The sequence below is a fragment of the Ursus arctos genome, unplaced genomic scaffold (genome assembly GCF_023065955.2).
Source record: "Ursus arctos isolate Adak ecotype North America unplaced genomic scaffold, UrsArc2.0 scaffold_3, whole genome shotgun sequence".
In the NCBI taxonomy this organism is placed as follows: Eukaryota; Metazoa; Chordata; class Mammalia; order Carnivora; family Ursidae; genus Ursus; species Ursus arctos.
The window spans coordinates 34,360,878-34,381,995 of record NW_026622985.1 but is presented as its reverse complement, the minus strand read 5'-3'; the positions used below and the strand labels follow the sequence as shown (position 1 = coordinate 34,381,995).

At 39.1% G+C, this 21,118-nt stretch overlaps 1 protein-coding gene and 1 long non-coding RNA gene across 2 annotated transcripts in view; one reads left to right on the top strand and one right to left on the bottom strand.

Annotated features, from left to right (window-relative positions):
* Positions 1-21,118, bottom strand: part of LOC125281116 (uncharacterized) — a 190,068-nt gene that overhangs the window by 150,514 nt on the left and 18,436 nt on the right. The window contains exon 2 of the long non-coding RNA XR_007188189.2: positions 16,174-16,261. This is a non-coding gene — a long non-coding RNA (uncharacterized LOC125281116). The remainder of the gene's footprint in view (positions 1-16,173; positions 16,262-21,118) is intronic.
* CALCR (calcitonin receptor) overlaps positions 1-21,118 on the top strand; it is a 63,567-nt gene that overhangs the window by 28,090 nt on the left and 14,359 nt on the right. Inside the window, exons 7-9 of the mRNA XM_048213109.2 lie at positions 14,183-14,336; positions 19,458-19,518; positions 19,605-19,671. Coding sequence (XP_048069066.1) covers positions 14,183-14,336; positions 19,458-19,518; positions 19,605-19,671 — 282 coding nt within the window. The remainder of the gene's footprint in view (positions 1-14,182; positions 14,337-19,457; positions 19,519-19,604; positions 19,672-21,118) is intronic.

The following is a 21,118-nucleotide window of genomic DNA, read 5'->3' as shown; positions in this document are numbered from 1 at the left end:
AAGGGTGTGAGCATAGAGGAGCCAGAGATATTAACAGGAAGCTTTCTCATGGAGGAGTGAGGGTGGCTCTGTCGCACACATTAGGCACTCTCAAAATGACCTAAGTTTGAAAAACAGGAAAGAAGCTTATCTTTATGGCATGACTAGCACCTGGTGCTGCCAATCAATATATTGTTAACCTAACGGACTTGTTACTTTTAGCTATGCGAGAACAAACTTCCTAGGGAAAAATAGTAAAATCTTGAAAGGTAGACTTTAATCCAATCAATCAAGTGTTTATTGAGTGCCCCAAACTCAAATTTTAGTCTTTAAGCTGAACTGAATTCATAGAATTTGGGGAACATAGCTATTTATGACATTCCCTTCACAATCCCTAGAAATAGACCACACCTCATGCGCACAGGGTTTCCTATGTCTCAAAACCATACATGGGGGATTCAGCCCTTTGTTTACCTATTTCCAAGTGTTTTAAGTTTTTTTTTTTTTAACGGAAAACAAAGGAGCAAAAAGACTGTGTTCCTGAAAGAGAAGCCTCGTCTCCTCTGACGGCAGACAAAATGAGAATAAGCCACCAATAATAAGCCACTGACAGTGGGAAACAGGGAACGGTCATAATGTGTGAACACCCTGTGCCCTCTTTCACATTTCCAAAAGTCTTTTTATTCCATAAGACAAAATTTGGAAATCTGCACCCTCTACCAAATACATATAAATAGTGTCGGCTAAAAAGAAATGGCTACAATGACAAAAATTATTTCATATTTGTAAATTGTAAAGCATAATGCACTTGGCCCCCCAAAACTAGGTCATTTGTGTTTAGTACGTTTTCTGTTTGCGACAGTCATTGTCTTCCAGTGAGATACTGCTAAATCTCCTTTCTAACCCTCCGTATGCCAACAACACAGACCTGCTGTCTCTAAGCAAACTAAGTCAGTTCAAGAAAGGGCAAGAAAGAACCCTCGAGTAGACGTGTCTTATATGTTATTCATCCCTGAAACTGCTTATTTCCGAGAGAGACACAGATCTTGAAATCTGTGTTATAGCTCACCTTGAAAATACATATTCTGTCATAAATGTGTTCATAGAAGCCCAATTTATTTGTTAAGTATCGCTTCCCATCCAGAAGACTCTGAAAGTGAACTGCAATTGAAACTATAAATTCAGGCATCAAGAAAGGAGAAATTTTCCCTGTTGTAATAATATAGCTAAATGTATAGGGGATAAGCAAGAAGTAGGAAAAGTTTAAGTAGGAAAGCCCCATCTTTCCTAAGAGTAAAGTTCTCCACCTCTAAAGAGACAGACAAAATAATATCTCAACACTGAGACTCAGGTCATCAATATATTACTAAGTCACATGCAAAATTATATATTTAAAATTTACTTTAAATGAATTATTTGAAATATTGCATTTTTCTTGAAAAAGTGACATTCCAGAAAACTTAGATTAAGTTTATCCATAGCCAAGAAGAGTGGAGTTAATAAAGAAAAGTCCAAGGAAAGACCAAAAAAAAAAAAAAAAAAAACCCCACAAGAAATTTTTGAAAAGGGGAAGTTATTGGACATTGTCAATTACAAGTACCAATTGCAGTTACAATTAACATATATATATATATATATATATATATATATATATATATATACACACACACACCAAGTATATAACTGCAGCCATAAATTAAAGCATATTTATCAGCATTCCATTTATCTATGATTCAGGTATGTGTCTCCTTTAAAAAAACAGAATATATAATTTTTAAAGACACTTTTTCTCTTATGCAAACTAAAGGCAGAGTTGTGGATTATTTTTTCATTTTGACCCAATTCTCAGGTCACTGAATCAGCAGTTAAGAGGCAGAAAGATTTTCCTTCCCAGTGCCCAAGGGAATATATTAAAAAGAAAGTTATTTCTTGTAAAAGGAGGCTGCATCATCCCAAATGCTGTTGCACTACTTCTATAAGAGTTTATTTTGCTGGGGGCAGAATAAAACAATGTTCTCACTCCTCAGTAGGGAATCCCCATGGGTTTGTGGTCCCTTTCCCATCAAAGTAGCTAGTTTCTTCCCTTGGAAGTTTTTTAGTTAGGCAGATTCTCTCCTGTAAAACCAAGGGTGAGAATTTCATTCCTTGACATTCTTTTTTAAAAAGTTAAACTCAGAATAACTCATGGCATAGATAAGGGCTGAATAGAGCCTCAGTTTATTGAGTGATGTGAAAATTGCCCATTGTCATTTGTGTCATTTGAGCATTTCATTTCCATAATATCTAAAATTTCATTTTCTTGTTCTATCTGCTTATTTGATGATCTTCAGGTAGAGAGTCAGGAGGCAGAATTAAAAGCATTGTTCTTACTGCATCTAAAGGAAGCTGGCAGCATATTTGTCATTTTCTAGAAAGAAATGTCTCTCTGCACCTTTTCTTTGGGTCTAAAAGGGACAATAGAGGGAAATTAGTTTTTACCGGGAACCTGGGCCCTTTGCACTTCAAAAGCCAAAATAAGCCAGTCACATTTTCTATAGCCTCTTATATAAGTAAAGTCAGATGGGTCCCAAGTTGGGAAAAACAAAGTAAATTTCTTCTAATTCTAATTTGTTCGGGACAGTTGAGCTACCAGACTATGTCAGAACTTCATTCTTATCGCAGGAAGATCAGTTTGGAATGGATACCGAGAACTGAGACACCAGAGACAGATGAAACCCAGGGTTGGAAACTGGACTCCTCATACCCAGCCCAGAGGAGGCTGGTGCAAGGGAGGGCATCTCAGTGTGAGAGAGATGACAGGGACAGCAGAGTTTTTGAGATGAGAGAGATCAGTGCAGGTAAAAGTAGATTGGAATTACCCACTTTAGTAGTCTATGGAAGAAATTAGACTGGGAATGAAAAAGTATGATGGATTTGAGGGACAATGCAGAGAGAATGATGGTAAAGAAATATCCTATTCCGATCTTTTATGCCATTTCACTTTACTTATACATCAAAACCAATAAATGGTATTTTAACCAAGATCATATGGTGCAGAAAAGTATGGAGGATTTCCTTATTTCTTTTAAAATTTGTTATTTATAACTGACCACTTTCCCATATAGATTTGAAGAATTTATTGCTAAAATGGCTATAAAACCTCAGCCCAACCTATAGCTTCTCTCATCTGGCCAATCTGGGTGGTTCCTCTGCACAGGAAATGAGTGACTTACAAATGGTACCTTGTGAGATGGTTTATGTAGCGAGGCTTCATGTCAACGTTTGCAGCTAGCTTCCCCTGCTTGGAAAAGGCTATCATGAATTTCTTATAGATTTGTTTTCATTCTCAAAAAGCTTCTAGTTGAAATAGAAGGAATTTTGTGTTCTCCCTTGGTGGTACACGCTGTTGGTTCGTTGCTGGGAAGCTATGGAGCAAGTCAGTTTGAGATTTGCTGTGCTTAGCGGGATTGCTCCAGATACTATGGCATTGATCTTACTGATCTTACAGGATCTCAAATCCTTAGCTCTTACCCTTACTTACAGATTATTCTGCAACGTTAAGCAACTTAACGTACTTAACCTCACTTTTCTAATGTGTAAAGTGCAGGTGATAATAGCACCTTCCTCGTAGAGTCGTTTGTGAGGGTTAAGTGAACTGATACACTTAAAATCTTCAGAACAGTCTGGCACATAACAACTCTCAAATGTTAGCTATTATTATTTACATTCTAGTTGTTACCATTGTCGTTAGGCCTCAAGCACTTGTCATTTTCTCACGGTGGCACCTAGTTTCATTTCTGCATTACACAGCATAGATTTGGAAACTTCAGAGCATTTGAAAAAAAAAAAAAAACTGCTTAAATCCAAAAGGGACCAAGTGTAAAAGCACAATGCAGAGAATACTCAGAGGTTAGTAAATCAGAAATGACCAAAAGGGCGGTGGTCTGAGAAAATAAAACTAAGTCAGTATTGGCTTGAGAACCTCTAGTGCAAAGTGACATAATATCCTCATTATACCATATAGAGAAGGACTCTGGAGCGTAGCAAGCTGTTAATTTGTATTCCCCTGTCACATTTCTTTTTTTTTAAGATGTTATTTATTTATTTGACAGAGAGAGAGAGACAGCCAGTGAGAGAGGGAACACAAGCAGGGGGAGTGGGAGAGGGAGAAGCAGGCTTCCCGCTGAGCAGGGAGCCTGATGGGGGCGGGATCCCAGAACACCGGGATCATGACCTGAACCAAAGGCAGACGCTTAAAGACTGAGCCACCCAGGCGCCCCTCCCCTGTTGCATTTCTAACAGGTTTTTTTTCCATCCTGTGTGTATCCTGCTTTTCTGTTTACTGTGGCTTTGTTTTCTGAACACTTCCAGAGTGCTTCCTTTGCCAATTTGTAGGTCATCTTCCAACTTTCTTATCTTACATGGGACTTTTATCTCCAATGCTTTTTTCACCCCAAACACACCAAATCATGACTACAGTTCCACAGATTGAAGCTCATTTTCTCTGAGGCTTTATCAGAAATCAGCTCAGGATTGCATGACAGACTCACATTTAATTGAAAATGTTACATCCTTAATTCCTCTGGAGAAAGACTGCAGTACTTCCTTACAAAGTTGTTTAGTGCTGACTTTCTGACTGGGGAATTTTTCTCCTTCATTCAGCTAGCTTTAAAGACTGTACAAGTTGACAATTTTCAAGTTGATATGAGTGCCTTTTGCTCCTTCGTTTATCAACTGCACTGGCATCTTGACAAAAAGTACTGTAATTCCGTCTCATGAGGTTTTAGTATACATGTGAGTCAAAGTCAGGACGTTCCCACTGTACTGTGAGTCTACTGGAACTTAGACAATTAGGATTATCAGCCCTGAAAGGCCAGCAAGTAACCAAAACAGAAATCAGGTATTGAGGAAATTCCTTCCATACTCTAAACCTATTCAGAGTGGCCCATAGACCAACACCAACAGACCCCAGGTACTCCCTAGAAATGCAGAATCTCAGGTCCCACGTTAGACCTTCTAAATCATGATCTCTACTACCGGGGCCGAAGAACCTGTGTTTTAACAGGCTGTGCAAGTGATTTTGATGCATGCTAAAATTTGAGAAAATCACCCCCATAGGAAGATAATTACTGTAGATGCCTTTATTATTTACATTTGAACCACACATATTTGGAGGGATGCATTATAAAATGCTTTCAGGAACTCAGACTCCTGTAAGTAAACCATAGCCACCCCTTTTAGAATTTAATATCAAGAAGTCGATTAGGGGCGCCTGAGTGGCATGAGTTGGTTGAGCGTCCAACTCTTGGTTTTGGCTCCGGTCATGATCTCAGGGTGTGGGATCAAGCCCCACATAGGGCTCCACATTCAGCACAGAGTCTGCTTGAGATTCTCTCTCTCTCTCCCTCTGCCATCCCCAACCTTGTAAAATAAATAAATAAATCTTTTTTTAAAAAGGAGTAGGTTAAAGGGCATTTCCAAGCTTGTAAGATAAGTGGAGGGATGGAGAGGAAAAGTTACACAATATTCCATTTTAGTTCTCCATGTATCAAAATAACCCTCTCACTTCAATAGAAGAGAGCTGGGGAAATAACCAGCCTAACTAAATGTTAGTCTCATTTAATCCATCCTCCCTGGTGGGCAAACAAAATGTTTGCCCACAAATTCACTGTGTTGTTCACTCAAGTTCCAAATAATTCAGGGAAGATCATGGAGATGCAGCCTCCATTCCCCAAAAGTTTGTGCCCACGTAAAACAGAATGATCTACACATCATGTACATACAAGAGGCAGAACAAGCCGGAGACATAGTGCCGGCTGGTGCGTTGTTGACGTACATATATATGCTGGCCAGCTCTTCCTGGAACATTCACAGAAGAACAAAAACGTGATTTCCAGAAGCTTATCAGACTCCAGCAAAATCAACTGGAAGATCAGAATCCTTTTTGTTTTGGCTTTTAGTTGTGATTAACCTACCTCTCTCCCACGAGGATTTTCTTCTCTACATGTTTACCCACCACTCCTCCCCATCTCCTAGTTCTTCTGGATGGTTTCATCCCAGTTTTCACCTGTGACCAATCCTGGTGGTCTGTGTGGAAGTGACTAGAACATGGACAAAGCCCTAATCCAAGCAGTCATTCACAGGAGACTGCATTGCCCCTACAGGCCTGACTGCTTTTTCCAAAGGAAACCCCACGTTGACTCTGAAAGCATAAAATACGTCTTCCATTGCACCTAGGCCCAGGGTGGCATGTTTCCCTGGAGAAAATGGAAGAAGCCCTTTCCAGATATTTCCTGATTCACACAACATCCTGAGACACCCGTGAATGACACAAAACACTTCTCCGGAGTAGCACTATTGCAGCTCCCCAAAAAGTTCTAAAGAGAAGTTGCCCTGAAAAAAGTAATCACAAATCTCCCTCATAGGAAGATAAAGAGACCTTGAGGATTTAGAAATATCATTTAGAAATAAAAACACCTCCGAAAAGAAAATTACACTCCTGTGACTAGAGCAAGGTAAATGCTAGTCTGAAAAGCAGACATGTGATAGGAAAAACCTAGGATGAAAACAAGAAGGTGAAGATCTTCACTGAAACCTGAAATTTGAGGGTATGAAGCACCAGGCCAGATGTAAGCTACCTTTGAAATAAATATATCACATTCCAGAGAAACATTCTCATTTCTCCCTCTGAACTCTGCACATTTGGAATACAATTCAATGGTTGATATGTTGGGGAAACAGATAACATTCCTAACAGCATGAAATAATCAGTCACCTAATAAAGAAGTTGATTTAAAGAATATAAAGTTTTGGGGCGCCTGGGTGGTTCAGTCGGTTAAGTGTCTGCCTTCGGCTCAGGTCATGATCCTGGGTCCTGGGATCGAGTTGTACGTCAGGCTCCTTGCTCAGCGGGGAGTCTGTTTCCTCCCTCTGCCCCTCCCCTCCATGTGGACATGCACTCTTTCTCTCTCTCTCAAATACACAAAAATCTTTTAAAAAATAAATAATATAAAGTTTTGCTTATAAATTTACAAATTATTCTCCTTAAAATGAAGGCCTAAAGAGAGAAACAGTATTGTGGAGTTGTATGATACTAAGGGTGATGGGTGTTAACATTTGCATATAAAAATAAAATTCTCGAATAATCAAAATTGTCCTCCAGAAATCCCTTAAATCATCTATCAAGTACAATATACATTCCTTATACAGAAATGCTTATGCACACAGAAGTTTGAGGATACTTTGGGTTGTTTTTCTGGGCAACTTTCTCTGTTGGGAATGATGAGTTCCTTGCTTTCAAATAGTTTCCAGAATGATAAGGGACCACTTACAAAAGGGAGAAAATGGCAGTGATAAATAACATCACTAATTTTTTGCTAAGTCTTTTTGGAAACATTGTAAAACTGATACTATTTTAGAAGGAAAGAAAAGCAATAGAAAAGATGAAAAAAGTAAGTCCTTGACTCTAAAAATGTAAAATAATTTACCTTCTTTTGGTTATATACCAAAATATTCAGATACCTCATTCTCCTATAACATGTCTCCAGACACAGTTCACAACCTCAAATAATTAAGTAAGGGAAATAAAACTCTTCTCAGCATCCCTTGTCTCTGATCTAGTATCTCCCATTTTGTTTTGGTCTTATAACTGGGTTCAATAGTGTTTACAATGAATGAGAAATAAACACACATTCCCCATCGTATCACAGAGAAAGGGAACACTTGTAAACTTTTTCACGTAAAACCAAAAGCTAATTATGAAAACCCTCTCCAATAAGAATACTTTAAAATGAGCCCGAAATCAAAATTCCTTCTCACAAATAGGGGGCAGACTGATGAAGGGCCCCATAGAGTAGGACCTTTTTCAATCGTTTAAGAGCATGTGTGCTCTTGATTTTCTGTTTTCTAAAGAAGTGCTGTTTGGAATGATGGGGTGGGGAGAAGAGATACTAAGTATATTTGACTCAGACAAAAGCTTGTTTTCTTTTAATTGAAATGATAAGGGAAGCAGCAAAAGACATACTTTTAAATAGGCCTCATATAAAGATGGCCATTGTAGAAAAATGTTTCAATTGCATATATAAATAGTACTTCAATGGGGAGCATCCATCTTCCTGTCACATGCAATTGAATTCAGCTGATAAATAAGTCTTGCATCTCTCCTTTATGAGAAAAAAAAAAGTGATTATGAATTTTACATGTAATAAGCTCAAAGGCCTTGAAAAGTTCTGTATGATTTGCATGCAGTGTAAATAATTTAAAAATGTGAACCATTGTGACAGAGTAAAAAGCAGATGTATTATCAAAATTAAACTACCCCAGGTTTATAGGTGACTATATTTTTAAATATGTTATTTAATCATTATCTCAAGACTGGGAATGTATTAAGATAAACTGCAAATCATGAAGATTGGAAGTATTTTCGGAAAGATGAATTTGTATGCCCAGTTTGAAGACCTCTGTGCAAAGAGAAGGAGCTGCTTTAGCAGGGCTACAGGGTATAAATGACGGTGAACTGTTGACCTTGGGAATGCTACCTTCTAAAGATACCAAAACTTAGAAGAACATGGCAGAGACTCAGGAGGGCCCCCCTGCCAGGGATCCTGCCCGGCACTGTAAGTTTTTTTATTGGTGCCAGTAGTCTGACCCCTTCAGACATTTGCAAGAACCATAGGTCTGTTAGGAAAAAAGACCCTGGAATTTATCTGTCAAATCTTGATTAAGCAGCTCTTGTTCGGGTTCTTGAGAAATAATCAAATTAGGTGTTAAAATATTTTCAGTGGGGGGCACCTGGGTGGCACAGCGGTTAAGCATCTGCCTTCGGCTCAGGGCGTGATCCCGGCGTTATGGGATTGAGCCCCACATCAGGCTCCTCTGCTAGGAGCCTGCTTCTTCCTCTCCCACTCCCCCTGCTTGTGTTCCCTCTCTCGCTGGCTGTCTCTATCTCTGTCAAATAAATAAATAAAATCTTTTAAAAAAATAATAAAATAAAATTATTTTCAGTGAACAGCATTATAAACACTACCCAAAGCCATATTCATTTAGACTTAATTAGCATCTACTGCTCACCTTCTGTATAAATATTATTGGGTTTAAACTCTGAGGGTCGCGATAGGAGAAACAGCAGAGACAAAAAGATGGTCAGGCAAACACATATTTAACAGCAATTACATGTTCACTCCATATGGAATCTAAATGTCCATTAAGTAAAATGTAACAAGAAATTACCCTGGTAAATTTAACCAATGGAGACCAGAAGTCTTTATTATTCGGGGTTTTTAAAAATATCTTTTCCTTCGAGCAAACTATGTAGAGATTGACCTATCGATTCATCTTCCCTGGCTCAAATAAATATAACTTTGCACTCTTCCTTCTGTGCTAAAATGAGCTGATGAGAAAACATTTTTAGAAGCTTCAGGGAAACATAAATAATCATGCTTAATCACTGGAAATCACTCTGAACCCAGAGCAAACTTTCTGCTTTAAAACATGACAAACCTGGCAGCTTTGACTTGACAGAATTAATATAGAAGCTGAACCTATTCACCTGATATTCCATTTTACCAATGAAAGGGAGAAATTGCAAGTATTTTTTGTAAAAGAGAAGAGTTTTTGGTCACATACAAAACGTACTATGTGATGAAGTATGCGCTGCCTTGGCCCTTGCCAAAGGTCTCCAATGGGGAAAGCTCACCTTTGGCAGCACTTCTCAGGGCCTTCAAGACTCTAAGTTTCTTGGGAGTACAGTCAATGTTTGACAGCTTTAATCTTCCAGACTAACGCCTGCTTCCAGTACAAGGTTAATAAGTATTTGTTATGCCACATTCCATATCTGTGTTTCCTATGGTCCTCCATCCCCATTCCCTTTCATTTCTCCAGTCCTTCCACTCTGAGGTTTTTGTGAATGATAGGATTAAATGTGTAATCCTTTCCAGAGATATGGCATTTTAATAAGGAAAACAGTCTTAAGCTAAAGAAATGAAATCATGTGGCATTTCAGACATTATGAAGATGGTGGAATGAGTTCTGGGAGGCAAGATGGTATTCCCTAGCTCCCTTTTAGACCTTTTAGACATACCCATAGGGCAAATGGTACCAAGAATGGTTCATGGTAGATTCTTCAATGGCTGAAAGGTAGGATATATGTTGTGACCTACTGTTGCCTGCATTGCTTCCATAGATCTGTGCTGATTTCCTTTCTACTTCTCATCCCAAAATCCTTCCCTTGTCCCCAGCACAACAGAGGAACACCTCAAAACACTGACCACCTGTTCTAAGGTTGGTCTTTTCTAAAAACCCAAAAAATTCCAAAGCAATTTTCATATGGAGGCATTCTTTCCCCCATTGAATAGTTTTTGTTTTTGTTTTTGTTTAAGATTTATTTATTTATTTGAGAGAGAGAGAAAGAGAGGGAGGGAGAGAATGAGCAGGGGTAGGGGCAGAGGGAGGGAGAGAGAGAGTCCCAAAGAGACTCTAAGCTGAGCATAGAGCCTGATGCAGGGCTTAATCCCATGATCCTGAGATCATGACCTGAGCTGAAACCAAGAGTCAGATGCTTAACCAACTGAGCCACCCAAGTGCACCCCATTGAATGGTTCTTAAACACATTGACACACAATAGTTTCCATGCTATACAGATGAGAAGAATTTTCTTATGTGTGGTTGGGAGATATAATCGGAATAAAATCCACAACTGAACATCAATATTCTACAGGATTTTGAGGTTGACTTAATTCATTAGACTAAACAAAATCTTTGCTCTATAATTCCATTTTTAATCAAATTACTATAAAAGCTCTTCATGCCATTTGATGGAAACCATAGATTTGTCTAATGAGTATACCCAATCAAGAAAACTACAGGATCTCTTCTCTTGCTAAGTGACATTATTGCTCAACAAATTTTGTTTTATTGAAATACAAACAGATAATGAAGACACTAAATGGTGATAAAATTCATCTGAAGCCAAAGTGGATATCATTGCTTTTACTTCTTAGGATACATATCGATAATTCCCAGTAGAATTATCTCTTTGTTGCCTATATTAATGAAGAAAATAAAATAGAGCATAATTCACAAATTCCGTATATTTTTGGCTTGGAGCATTTGTTGTTTTACTTGGGAGTGATCTAGTTATATTTGAATATAGATTATTTCTTGCAATTTGGAAATCATTACTCTAAACAAAATTACAGTATTATGACTGCTTCCTAGAAGAATAGTCAAAAAGCTATTTAAGCTTATTTGATCTCAGAGTTAATCTCTTATTACCTCATGCTGCTAAGCAGAAAACCATCCCAGAATGATGGGAAGGACTAACCTTAGGCAAGAGGCCTTGTCTCTCTGTTGAATACCTGGTTTACTCTATCCTTGAGGGAAAGGTTGTAATCAAGTCAGAGATTATATGACTATACCTTATTCATCTTGATATTCACAGAGTTAGTACAGTTCCTGGCTCACAGTAGGTGCTCCATAAATGTTTGTTGAATGCAACTGAATGACCTTAAATATCTCAGGCACGTGACTCTTCACTAGGAACCTACATTAGAAACTCCTAAAATATTTTGAAAATACACAAGGGAGATGAGGTCTGGTTCCATGTATTTTGTGTGTTCCCCAGGTGATACTGACAAACAGCCCTAGTTATGAACCACTGATCTAAGTGGTGACCAATTTTATAAAAATTTTAATAATCATCCTGATCTAGATGTATCTAATTATGTCCATGATATATTGGGAAAAAACTAACAGACTGGTTATTTTCAGAACTTTTGTGAACTTTTGAGCCATTTTTCCTCAAAAAGTATCTTACCCTGAACCCAAATACAATTGATCCTCATTATTCACAGATTCCATATTGCAAATTTGCCTACTTGCTAAAATTTATTTGTAAGTCCAAAATCCATATTCTCGGTGCTTTCATGGTCATTCACAGATATGCACAGAGTAGCAAAAAACACTGAGTCACTTGATGTACACATTCCCAGTTGAGGTTGAGCAAGGCAACACTCTGTCTTCTTATTTCATCTCTCAGAGTGTAAATGTCCTTTTCATGGTCTACTTAATGCCCTGTTCCTCACATTTTTGTGGTTTTTTTTTTTTTTGGTGATATAATTGCTTAAAATAGCCCCCAAGCACAATGTCTAAGAGCTGTCATATTCCTAAGCACAAGTGGGCTATGATGTACCTTACAGAAAAAATAGATATGTTAGATACGTTTCCCTCAGGCAGAAGTTATAGTATTGTTAGCCATGAGTTCAGTGTTAATAAATCAACAATATATATTAATAAGGTATCTTTAAACAGAAACAAATAAAAGTTACATATTGATTGGTGGATGAAAATATTTTGACCAGAGGCTTATAGGAACCTAACCCTGTATTTTCCCTAGGAGCAATGGCTCAGTATTTGCTAATTCAGTTTTTGCAGTAACTTTGTAGAACATAACTACTGAAAATAATGAGAATTGACTATATATAAAACATGAAGCCAGACTGCTCTGGATGACAAATAGCCACATATTTGCACAGGGCTATCATCTTTATCTTCTTCCTATCCCGTCCTCTACAAGTGGCAGCCACCTAAGCATCTACACTGGGATTCTTGACCCAGAAGGTATAGGGCTTTCAAGGAAGAGTAGTCTTCAGAATGAATGCAGAGTATCAACTGAATTTCTTATTTCACTTATATGTTTGAGTTCATGTGCACCTAGCAAGTATTTTCTTAGCAAATGCAAACTAATATAAAATTAAATCAAATAATTCCAACCAGGAAAGTATTCAGATGGGGGAAAAAAGTCAGTGCCTTCCTAAGCCAAATATAAATTATTTTGGATTACCTGATATTTTGAATTCTCTGCACTACTGTTCCACTTTGGTCAGAATCAGAAGTTGCTTCTGTCTCTGAAAATGCAATATTTGCCTTCTTATGGACCCAGCTGGCTTTTCCCTATGTTCTATGAGTCCCAAAAGGACTGAGCACATTGGATTCTCAGTAAATAAATTATTACTGCTATGCATTAAATAGAAATGTGCAGTCCTGAAAAGGTTAGTACAGCACTGAAGGTCATGTTATGGCTCTCCTACTTTGTGAAAAAGAAAGCCTGAAATCAGTCAGATTCAAAATGCAATAGGGAGCAACATAACATAAAGCAGGGCAGTTGGTAAAATAATAATGCAAATAATCATCTCTAATACTTCACGTCTTGATTAGTAAATGTTGTTGTCAGTGTTGTTAGAGAGAGTTAAGCACAGCTAAATACCCTAGGGTACTGATCTTCAGGCAGGAATATTTTGCTCCCCAGAGTATATTTGGTAATGTCTGGAGACATTTTTGATTTCATGAATGGGTTGGGGCTGCTACTGGTGTCTAATGGACAGAGGTAGGAATACTTCTAAATACCCAACAATGCACAGGACAGCACCTCACAACAACGACAGATCATCCAGTCCAAAATATCTGTAGTACCAAGACGAGAAGCCCTATTCTAAAAGTGACTACAAAATAATTTAGGGTATTCAGTTATGCAGTTTAAGCAATGATTATTTCTCTACGGACAACAATATGTAGCTGATCTGATTTCCCCAGAGATGTGGTTCCTACACCTGCATTGAGTACTAAACAAGGATGCTATTCCTAATCTCTGTGCACCAAACATTTAGATCCCAATATAGAAGCTAAGCCTCCCCTATGAAAACAAAATCACTCACATCAGTTGGGTTCAGCCTAACTCCTGCCTCATATATGAGAAATGTATCACTTGGTCCTCTCCTCTGTATGGTTAACAAGACGTCACCGACAGATCAATGAACTTTAGGAGCATCATTAACAATTTCTGGGTTATTCGCCTCATTGGCCACAGAAAAAGGGCCATAAAAGTCATGTGAAAAATCCTTGGATGCTCTCAAAAATTATGGGCCTCAGAAACATTGCAGGGAAATCAACCTGTCTAGTCTATAGAAGTCACCAGAATGTAACAGGAAGAGAACATTTTGAGGACAAGTCTTCCATTGCCCTAGATGGCTGTTTACCTGTAATACTAATGCTCTATGCACTGTCATTCTGATTTGTGGGTACAGAGGGTGGCACGTGTCCACAGATGGCTTGGGGAAACTCCCTCGCTGGCTGACTGCAAATGCTTTGGCTCGTTTTCACATTTACTCTCTGTTCACTGTTACATCCTTGCCAATATCTTCCACTGACTTTCTCCATTTCTTTCTGACAGCTGAGCTGCAAGATTCTGCATTTCTTTCACCAGTACATGATGGCATGCAACTATTTCTGGATGCTCTGTGAAGGAATCTATCTGCACACACTCATCGTGGTGGCCGTGTTCACTGAGGAACAGCACCTGCGGTGGTACTATCTCTTGGGCTGGGGTATGTATTTTCCCAGCTGAGTTTTGAGCCACCTTCACCTCTGTCTGCATATTTACAGTCTCCTTCTAGTCTTGGTCTCAGAAAATGATTAGGGGCCTAGGTCTTGTGAAGAATGATGGGACACAGGTGAGAGCAAGAGTTCAGTCTCCAAGAGAGCTTGGTAGAAGCCCTTTAACAAGTTCCTATGGATTGTGATCAGCATGGGAGTCCGTGCAGAGAAGGAGGGGTGTGATTATGCGTTTCTCCGCTACCAGATGGACAAATGTGCCCTGACGGAGAGATCTGATTAGACCCTCCCTTCAGTTTTATTTATCACCTGTTTGTAGAGCAAAGGAGAGTTTCACATTTTGAATTCTGTATCTCCTCTATCTAGGCTCCACTTCCCTCCCTTAAAAACATTCCTTCCTAGTAATCCATCAGCACGACTCCTCCAGTGAAAGGTCAGGAGGTAGAATCCCACTGAACAATAGACATAAATAACCTCCTGGGACTCCAGGTGGAGCCTACCTGACACCATAGTGAATGGCAATGACTTTGAAAAGCCTGTGGTTGGCTGCTTAAACCATGGCTGCTTCTGTACGGATTGACTAAGGTAGGGTGTTGAGGTAGATGGGGCCACTCTAGAATTTCTCCCCTTCACCCAGGGGATGCTAAAGTCTAGCTCACTCTGATGGAAGGAAACTAGGTAGGTAGTGAAGCAGGGAGAGGGAAAAAGATCTGGGACAAAAAAAGCATGCTGCCTTATCAAAAACAGACATATCCTGTGAGCCTCCCAAACCAGAGGAGGATCCTGATTGTAGAGCCAAAGGCTTGCCCTTGTTCTCCATTGATAGGGTGACAACGGCCTTTGGAGCAGAAGCTGTGGATTACCCTCAATTAAGCCTGCTCTTTAATGCAACATTTTACAGAGCCCCTAAAAATATTGATAGGAGAGGAAAGTTAATGAGGAGAGAAGATAATCCAAAGGCTTTCTGAAAACATCAACCTTTGTATTTAAACCCCTACTCAACAGGCATTGTCACCAACTGTATAGAAATATGTCTGGGAAGTCATGTCAGTGACCTAAAGTCTTTCACAGTCTATACCAGGACTGGCCCTATGCGATATTTGTTTCCATAAGACCCTCCCTAACAGGTATATACAGACTTTAACAGAAAACATGACCCAAAACCAATAGGACAGATCTATAATAGTGGGTTAGTGGGGCAGATATTTGGATTGTGTCATCAATGAACTGAGGATGCTATGTCTCTTTGGTTGCAAGTAACAGAGAATAAGATTCTCTAACGAAGAAGAGAGAAATTATCAGAATCTAGAGTATCTCTTGGAAGTCAAGGGCTGAAATGCTGCCAAGTTTACTACAAGGGCTGTACTCTGGGACTAGAAAGCCAGGAGCACTCTCCTGCTATCTTTTGTCTCTGTCTTTTTTTTTCCCCCTAAGCATCTGTTTTAACCCTTCTCTTTCTCTACAGACCATAGATCACAGGGTCTCTGCTTCCCCAATCCTAATGGTCAATACAGGCTACCCCAAATTTTCCTGAGCTCACAATTTTCTGTTCCAGGTACATAAAAAGACTAGATGCTTGTCTTTAAGTCCCAATTCTGAATAGCAGGACAAAAGAATCTGGTCCAGCTGAAGTCAGGAGGCCAGCCATGGTTCAATGAATCATGGCCAAGGACTTTGAGAGGGATATTATCACATAGTGCAGACATGTCTGGAGATGGGTGACCCATCCAGAAAGAATGGGAGAGGGGTCTTTGTGAACTGGACAGCCCATCTAGAATACACCCCAAACCACCTCACCACTGTTCCCCCATGACCCCCTCATTCTGTTACCTTAACCATCTGGCGAGATTAGAAAGCAGTCTTGTCACTGTCCTGCCAGTGTCACATCCAGTGCTAGGTTCTCTTGCTCTTCCTCATCCTAAAAACAGGTCAGAATACAAAGATCAAAATGGCCTTTTATTATTGTTTTCTTTTAGCTGCAGTCTTCCACAAGAGGCTGATCTTACCTTTCCCTGACCTTCTCAGCCTCATACGTACCTTGTCAGAGATTTCTAGTCCTCCAAAGCTAATCATACCGGGAATCAACTGAATACAGTTCAATGCCCCCAGTAGTAATTCTGATCATCACAATAGTAATGATTGGTGCTAGTCAGATGCCTTCCAACTGAAGACCTGAAAATAACATCCCACCCCTGGCCTGCCACACACACACACACACCACACCCCATTCTGTCTGATGTGTTTTACTTATTTCCTTTAAAATAGAATCTATGGCATATTTCTTATACTGGTTTTGACTATTCAAAAACATCTATCTGCCATACTTGGAAAATCTTCCATGGAGGAAAAGGCTATAAATTTATTCTTGCCTGTGACATTCAGCAGAGATGAGGGCACCCTGGAAGGAACAATTTGTAACTACTGTCTGTTCTGATGCATTGTGAATTAGTTATAAAACTTTTGACATCATCATAGATAGTTCGAGGAAGACATTTGCTTAACACACATGAACAATTCAAAGGGGAAGAGGAACGAGCTGCTCAGCTGTATCAAAAAGAAGGCAATAAAAATAAGTAAAGATATTTATGATACCTTAACCTTTCTTAATCAGAAAAGACTTAAAACTTTATCAGTATGATTGAAGTGGGCTCCTAAGGAACATTGCACTCAGTAAGGTAAGCATGGAATCATAAACTTTAAAGAATGAGGGTTTGCACTTCCCCCTAGACAGATGTTTGGAAAGACAGATAGTCAACCAATGTAGTTCTAACCTGTAATTAGTTTTTAGGAGGCCAGACCTAAATCTATCTTTCTCCACCCCTACACACACATGCGTGCGCACAGATGCTGCAAAATTCCACTAAACTCTTTACCATGTCTGAGAACAAAACTGAGAGACAGCCACGATGATGTGTTTTGAAGCAACAGTTCTGTCTTAGAACTTTGGGCAAGCATTATCTTTGGGTGGGAGGAAAACAGCTAAAAGTACAACCGAAATAACTCCTCAAGAAAAATAGTGTCACAGAATCTTTAAAGAATTTAATGGAGCAGAGAAGAAGAAAAAATTTCTACTGGATAATGTATTTATTGTCCTTTTGAAATTATTTTCACACCTAAAAAGTATGATAGGTCCTAAATTTTACAGTGCCATGAAATAAGGCATAACCTGTGCTTTGAAAAGAGTCTAAAAGTGGGACAGCAGAAGATTTGGCCCAAGAAAGCTATGTCCTGAGACCTAACTTTGTTTGCAGGTGATGTCCATCCCAACCATTCACTTCAGCTGTGAATAATATTACCTGCTTCAGGATCTGGGACAGATCCTAAAAATTATAAGGGACATGAGAAACATCACCCTCTGGGAGAAAAGTATCCAGTGGTACAATTCTCCCCAACAGAAAGTGAAAGAATGCTTCTTTCAATAGTTACTCCCTTTACAATTCTGCATGGGCCACTTACTAGTTGATTTCTCTCAAACAGAGGCAACTTCAAATAGTGAAGTTTAGTTCTCAGAAAAAATCATTTATTTTACAACCCTCTCCAGATTGATTCTTCAGCTTGCTGTTTCCCCTCTTGTTATAAATCAAAGAAGGAAATTACCCCCATGGACTTTTATAACAAACACACAGAATTTATCTAGTACTCTCCTCCCAGAAAAAGAATCCTAGGGAGAAGGGATTATTTTTACCCTCCCCAAACTCAGTGACAGGAAGGCCTGGCTCTTGGGGCCTGGGGGATGAGAGGAAGAGGAAGGGGAAACAAACTGCATCAAAAGAGGGATTGTGGCTAGAGCAAGGCAAAGAGCACTGGAAATGAGCAGATACAGGGCCTGCACTCCTCTGTACGTTAAGGAACACATCTTCCTCTCTATAAAATGATGAGGTGAGAGTGAGATCTCCATATGCTTCTTCTGCTGTCTAATTCTAAAATGTATGTTTCAGAATAAATCGAGAGAAAAAAAAAATAATTTCTGTTTCTAAAACCCAAGTGGGGAAATGATACGTTAAAACTGCTGTGACTAAAACACAATTATGTTTTGTGTGAAGAGTCTAACTCAAAATTCTCTCAGGCCAAGCATTTAATCACTGGCCCTATTGAATTATATGCTTCATGGGTTAAGAAGCTGAGGTTGTTCTCAGGTGAAAACTCAATATTCTGAGGCATTCTCTTTTTGCATAATTCACAGAAAATAAAAGTGTGGAGATCTAACTCACTTCTGAGATACATTTCTTAATCTGATGATAATTTTAAAAGCTCTTTCTACAAATGTCTCAACCAAATCAAGCAGTATTCTGTTGGGCTGGGGTACATCTGAGAAAAAAAATCATTTTACAAGAATCACAACGTTATTCTAGATGACACTTATAGAATGAAAAATGATTAAAAAGAGGGACAGAATGCATTGCCGGTAACGACCCCTGTCATTCCGTTTATAAATTCAAAGTTGCTTTTTACGAGCACTTGGAGTTTGGTCAGGGAAGTGGATGGCTAGCTGCCTTAGTAGAGGCTCTGCAGGCAGAACTTACAGAGGGTAGGGAACGCAGTTGCACCCTGAAGTATTCTTAAGGAAAGAAAACAGGACCAATGCACGTGATACAAACAGGAAAACAAAAAGCCTACAAACAATACAATGAACATCACCAGGCTTTCAGAGCAGTCAGCCTGTTGTCTCCACAAGCTGTCCCAGGTCATTTCCCTCCGTGGTGACCCAACTCCTCTCTATAACAAAGTTCAGTTCACATGCAGTGAAGAGCTTTCTGGTCTCAACTAATAGTCACCGTCATCATCATCATCGTTGTCATCACCACAGACGAAACAGTGGTATAATGGTCATAGCGAGAGTAATAAGGTACCTACTACCATCCTGGGTAATTTGTAAAAGGCTTTCAATTATCGGATGCTCTTAATGAAACTCTGAAAGCACATGATGTTCTAAACAAGAGCTTTTTATCTGGTTTGGCCAAAAATAGTTTGTGTAAAAATGTCAGGGAAGTATGTTGACAGAGATATTAAAATTTGCCACAGTTTTTGAAAATAAACTACCGTTTTCCATGGAATCATGGTTGTGGCTTATGACCAAGAAATCAGGCGTGATTTCTGCTTTTTCTCATTTTTAGGGTTCCCACTGGTGCCAACCACTATCCATGCGATTACTAGGGCGCTGTACTTCAATGACAAGTAAGTATTTTGGTGGTTTTTAAGTGAACATATTTGTAAAAAAGATGCATTCATATTTATATATTCCCCCTCCTCCTTTTTTTCAGCTGCTGGCTGAGTGTGGAAACCCATCTGCTTTACATCATCCACGGCCCCGTTATGGCAGCACTGGTGGTGAGAATTGCTTTTTATTTATTTTGTTGTTGTTGTTGAGAATTGCTTTTTAAATCCATTATTAAGTGTTATCTCTTTGTGAAGACGGCTCTGTGTCACATATGTATCATAACTTCAAAATTGGGCTAATGTAATGAGATCTATAATGAGATCATCTGTAACAATTCGATTTGAGGGTCTTCAAATGAAAAAAATAATTTTTATTTAACACAGTTGGGGAAGGGGCATAGTTCATTTCTACACCCGCCATCACAAAAATACGGTTTTCTTTAAACAATGCCATACCTATATGCTCCTCATTAAAGGTAAAGACCAAGGGGCTGAAAAATGGTAAGAAGATGTGACTGACAAAGAAAGTGAAAAACCAGTCCCTCTGCACCTTTTGCCCTGATCTCTGCCAAACAAAACCATCTTTCATTTCATCTTTGGTCCCTGAGCCGTCGTCGGAATTACCACTCAGCATGCACTTAAAAGTATTTCAGGCCCTTCACATACGTTGCCAGGCTGTTCCTAACAGCAACCCTTCAGAGTACATCAGGACTGCTTTTACTCATTAGAAAAACTCACCCCCAAATCACATGACTAGTGAGAAGTTGGGGTCGGGAAGAATATGACCATCTGCATCTATTTCCAAGCTCTTTGTTTTGACCCAAAGTTTACTCTATGGTAGCCAGCCTTACAACCATCACATTTAATATTTAGACATTATTTTTCCCACTAACCTCAAAGACAGTGTTTCTTCTTTGGGCAGGAAAAAGAAAAATGGAAACAATCTGAGCCATAAACCATGTTCTGCTCATGTATTGAAGAATTTTCCATTAGTAACCAATCAAACCGAGTCATCATCCAGCCTGAGTTCCCACTGCCCCAGTCTCTCCAGTGCACAGTCGGTTTCTTTTGCCCTCCCCCGGAGCAGTGACGACAAACCAGCCCAACTGTCCTCACAAAGACCCACTGACGTGGCTCTTGAATGTTTCTAGTACCTCATAAGAGTTTAATTATTACTAAAGGTCTCTTTCCTTTCTTGAATTTTGAGGGCAACAATATTGACTTCTATTCCGGGCAGGAAAATCATTCTGATCACTTAAAAATAAATCACCAGTTAAATTTTAAAAACGACTTTGGTTTCAGAACTAATCTTCACAGCCAAAAGTAGTTTGGGACTCACTGGAATGGCTAATGTTAAAAAGTGTGACCATACCAAGTGTTGGCAAGGGAGAGAACAACTGGAATTCTCAACTAGAGCTGGAGTGAACATTAAATGAAGCCACCTCTTTGGAAAATAGTTTGGCAGTTTCTTATAAAGTTAAATATACGCTTACCATATCAACAGGCAGTTCTACTCCTGGGTACTTACCAAGAGACATGAAAATGTAAGTCCACACAAAGACTTGTATACAAATATTAATAGCGTGTTTATTCATGATAGTCAAATTCTGGTAACCAT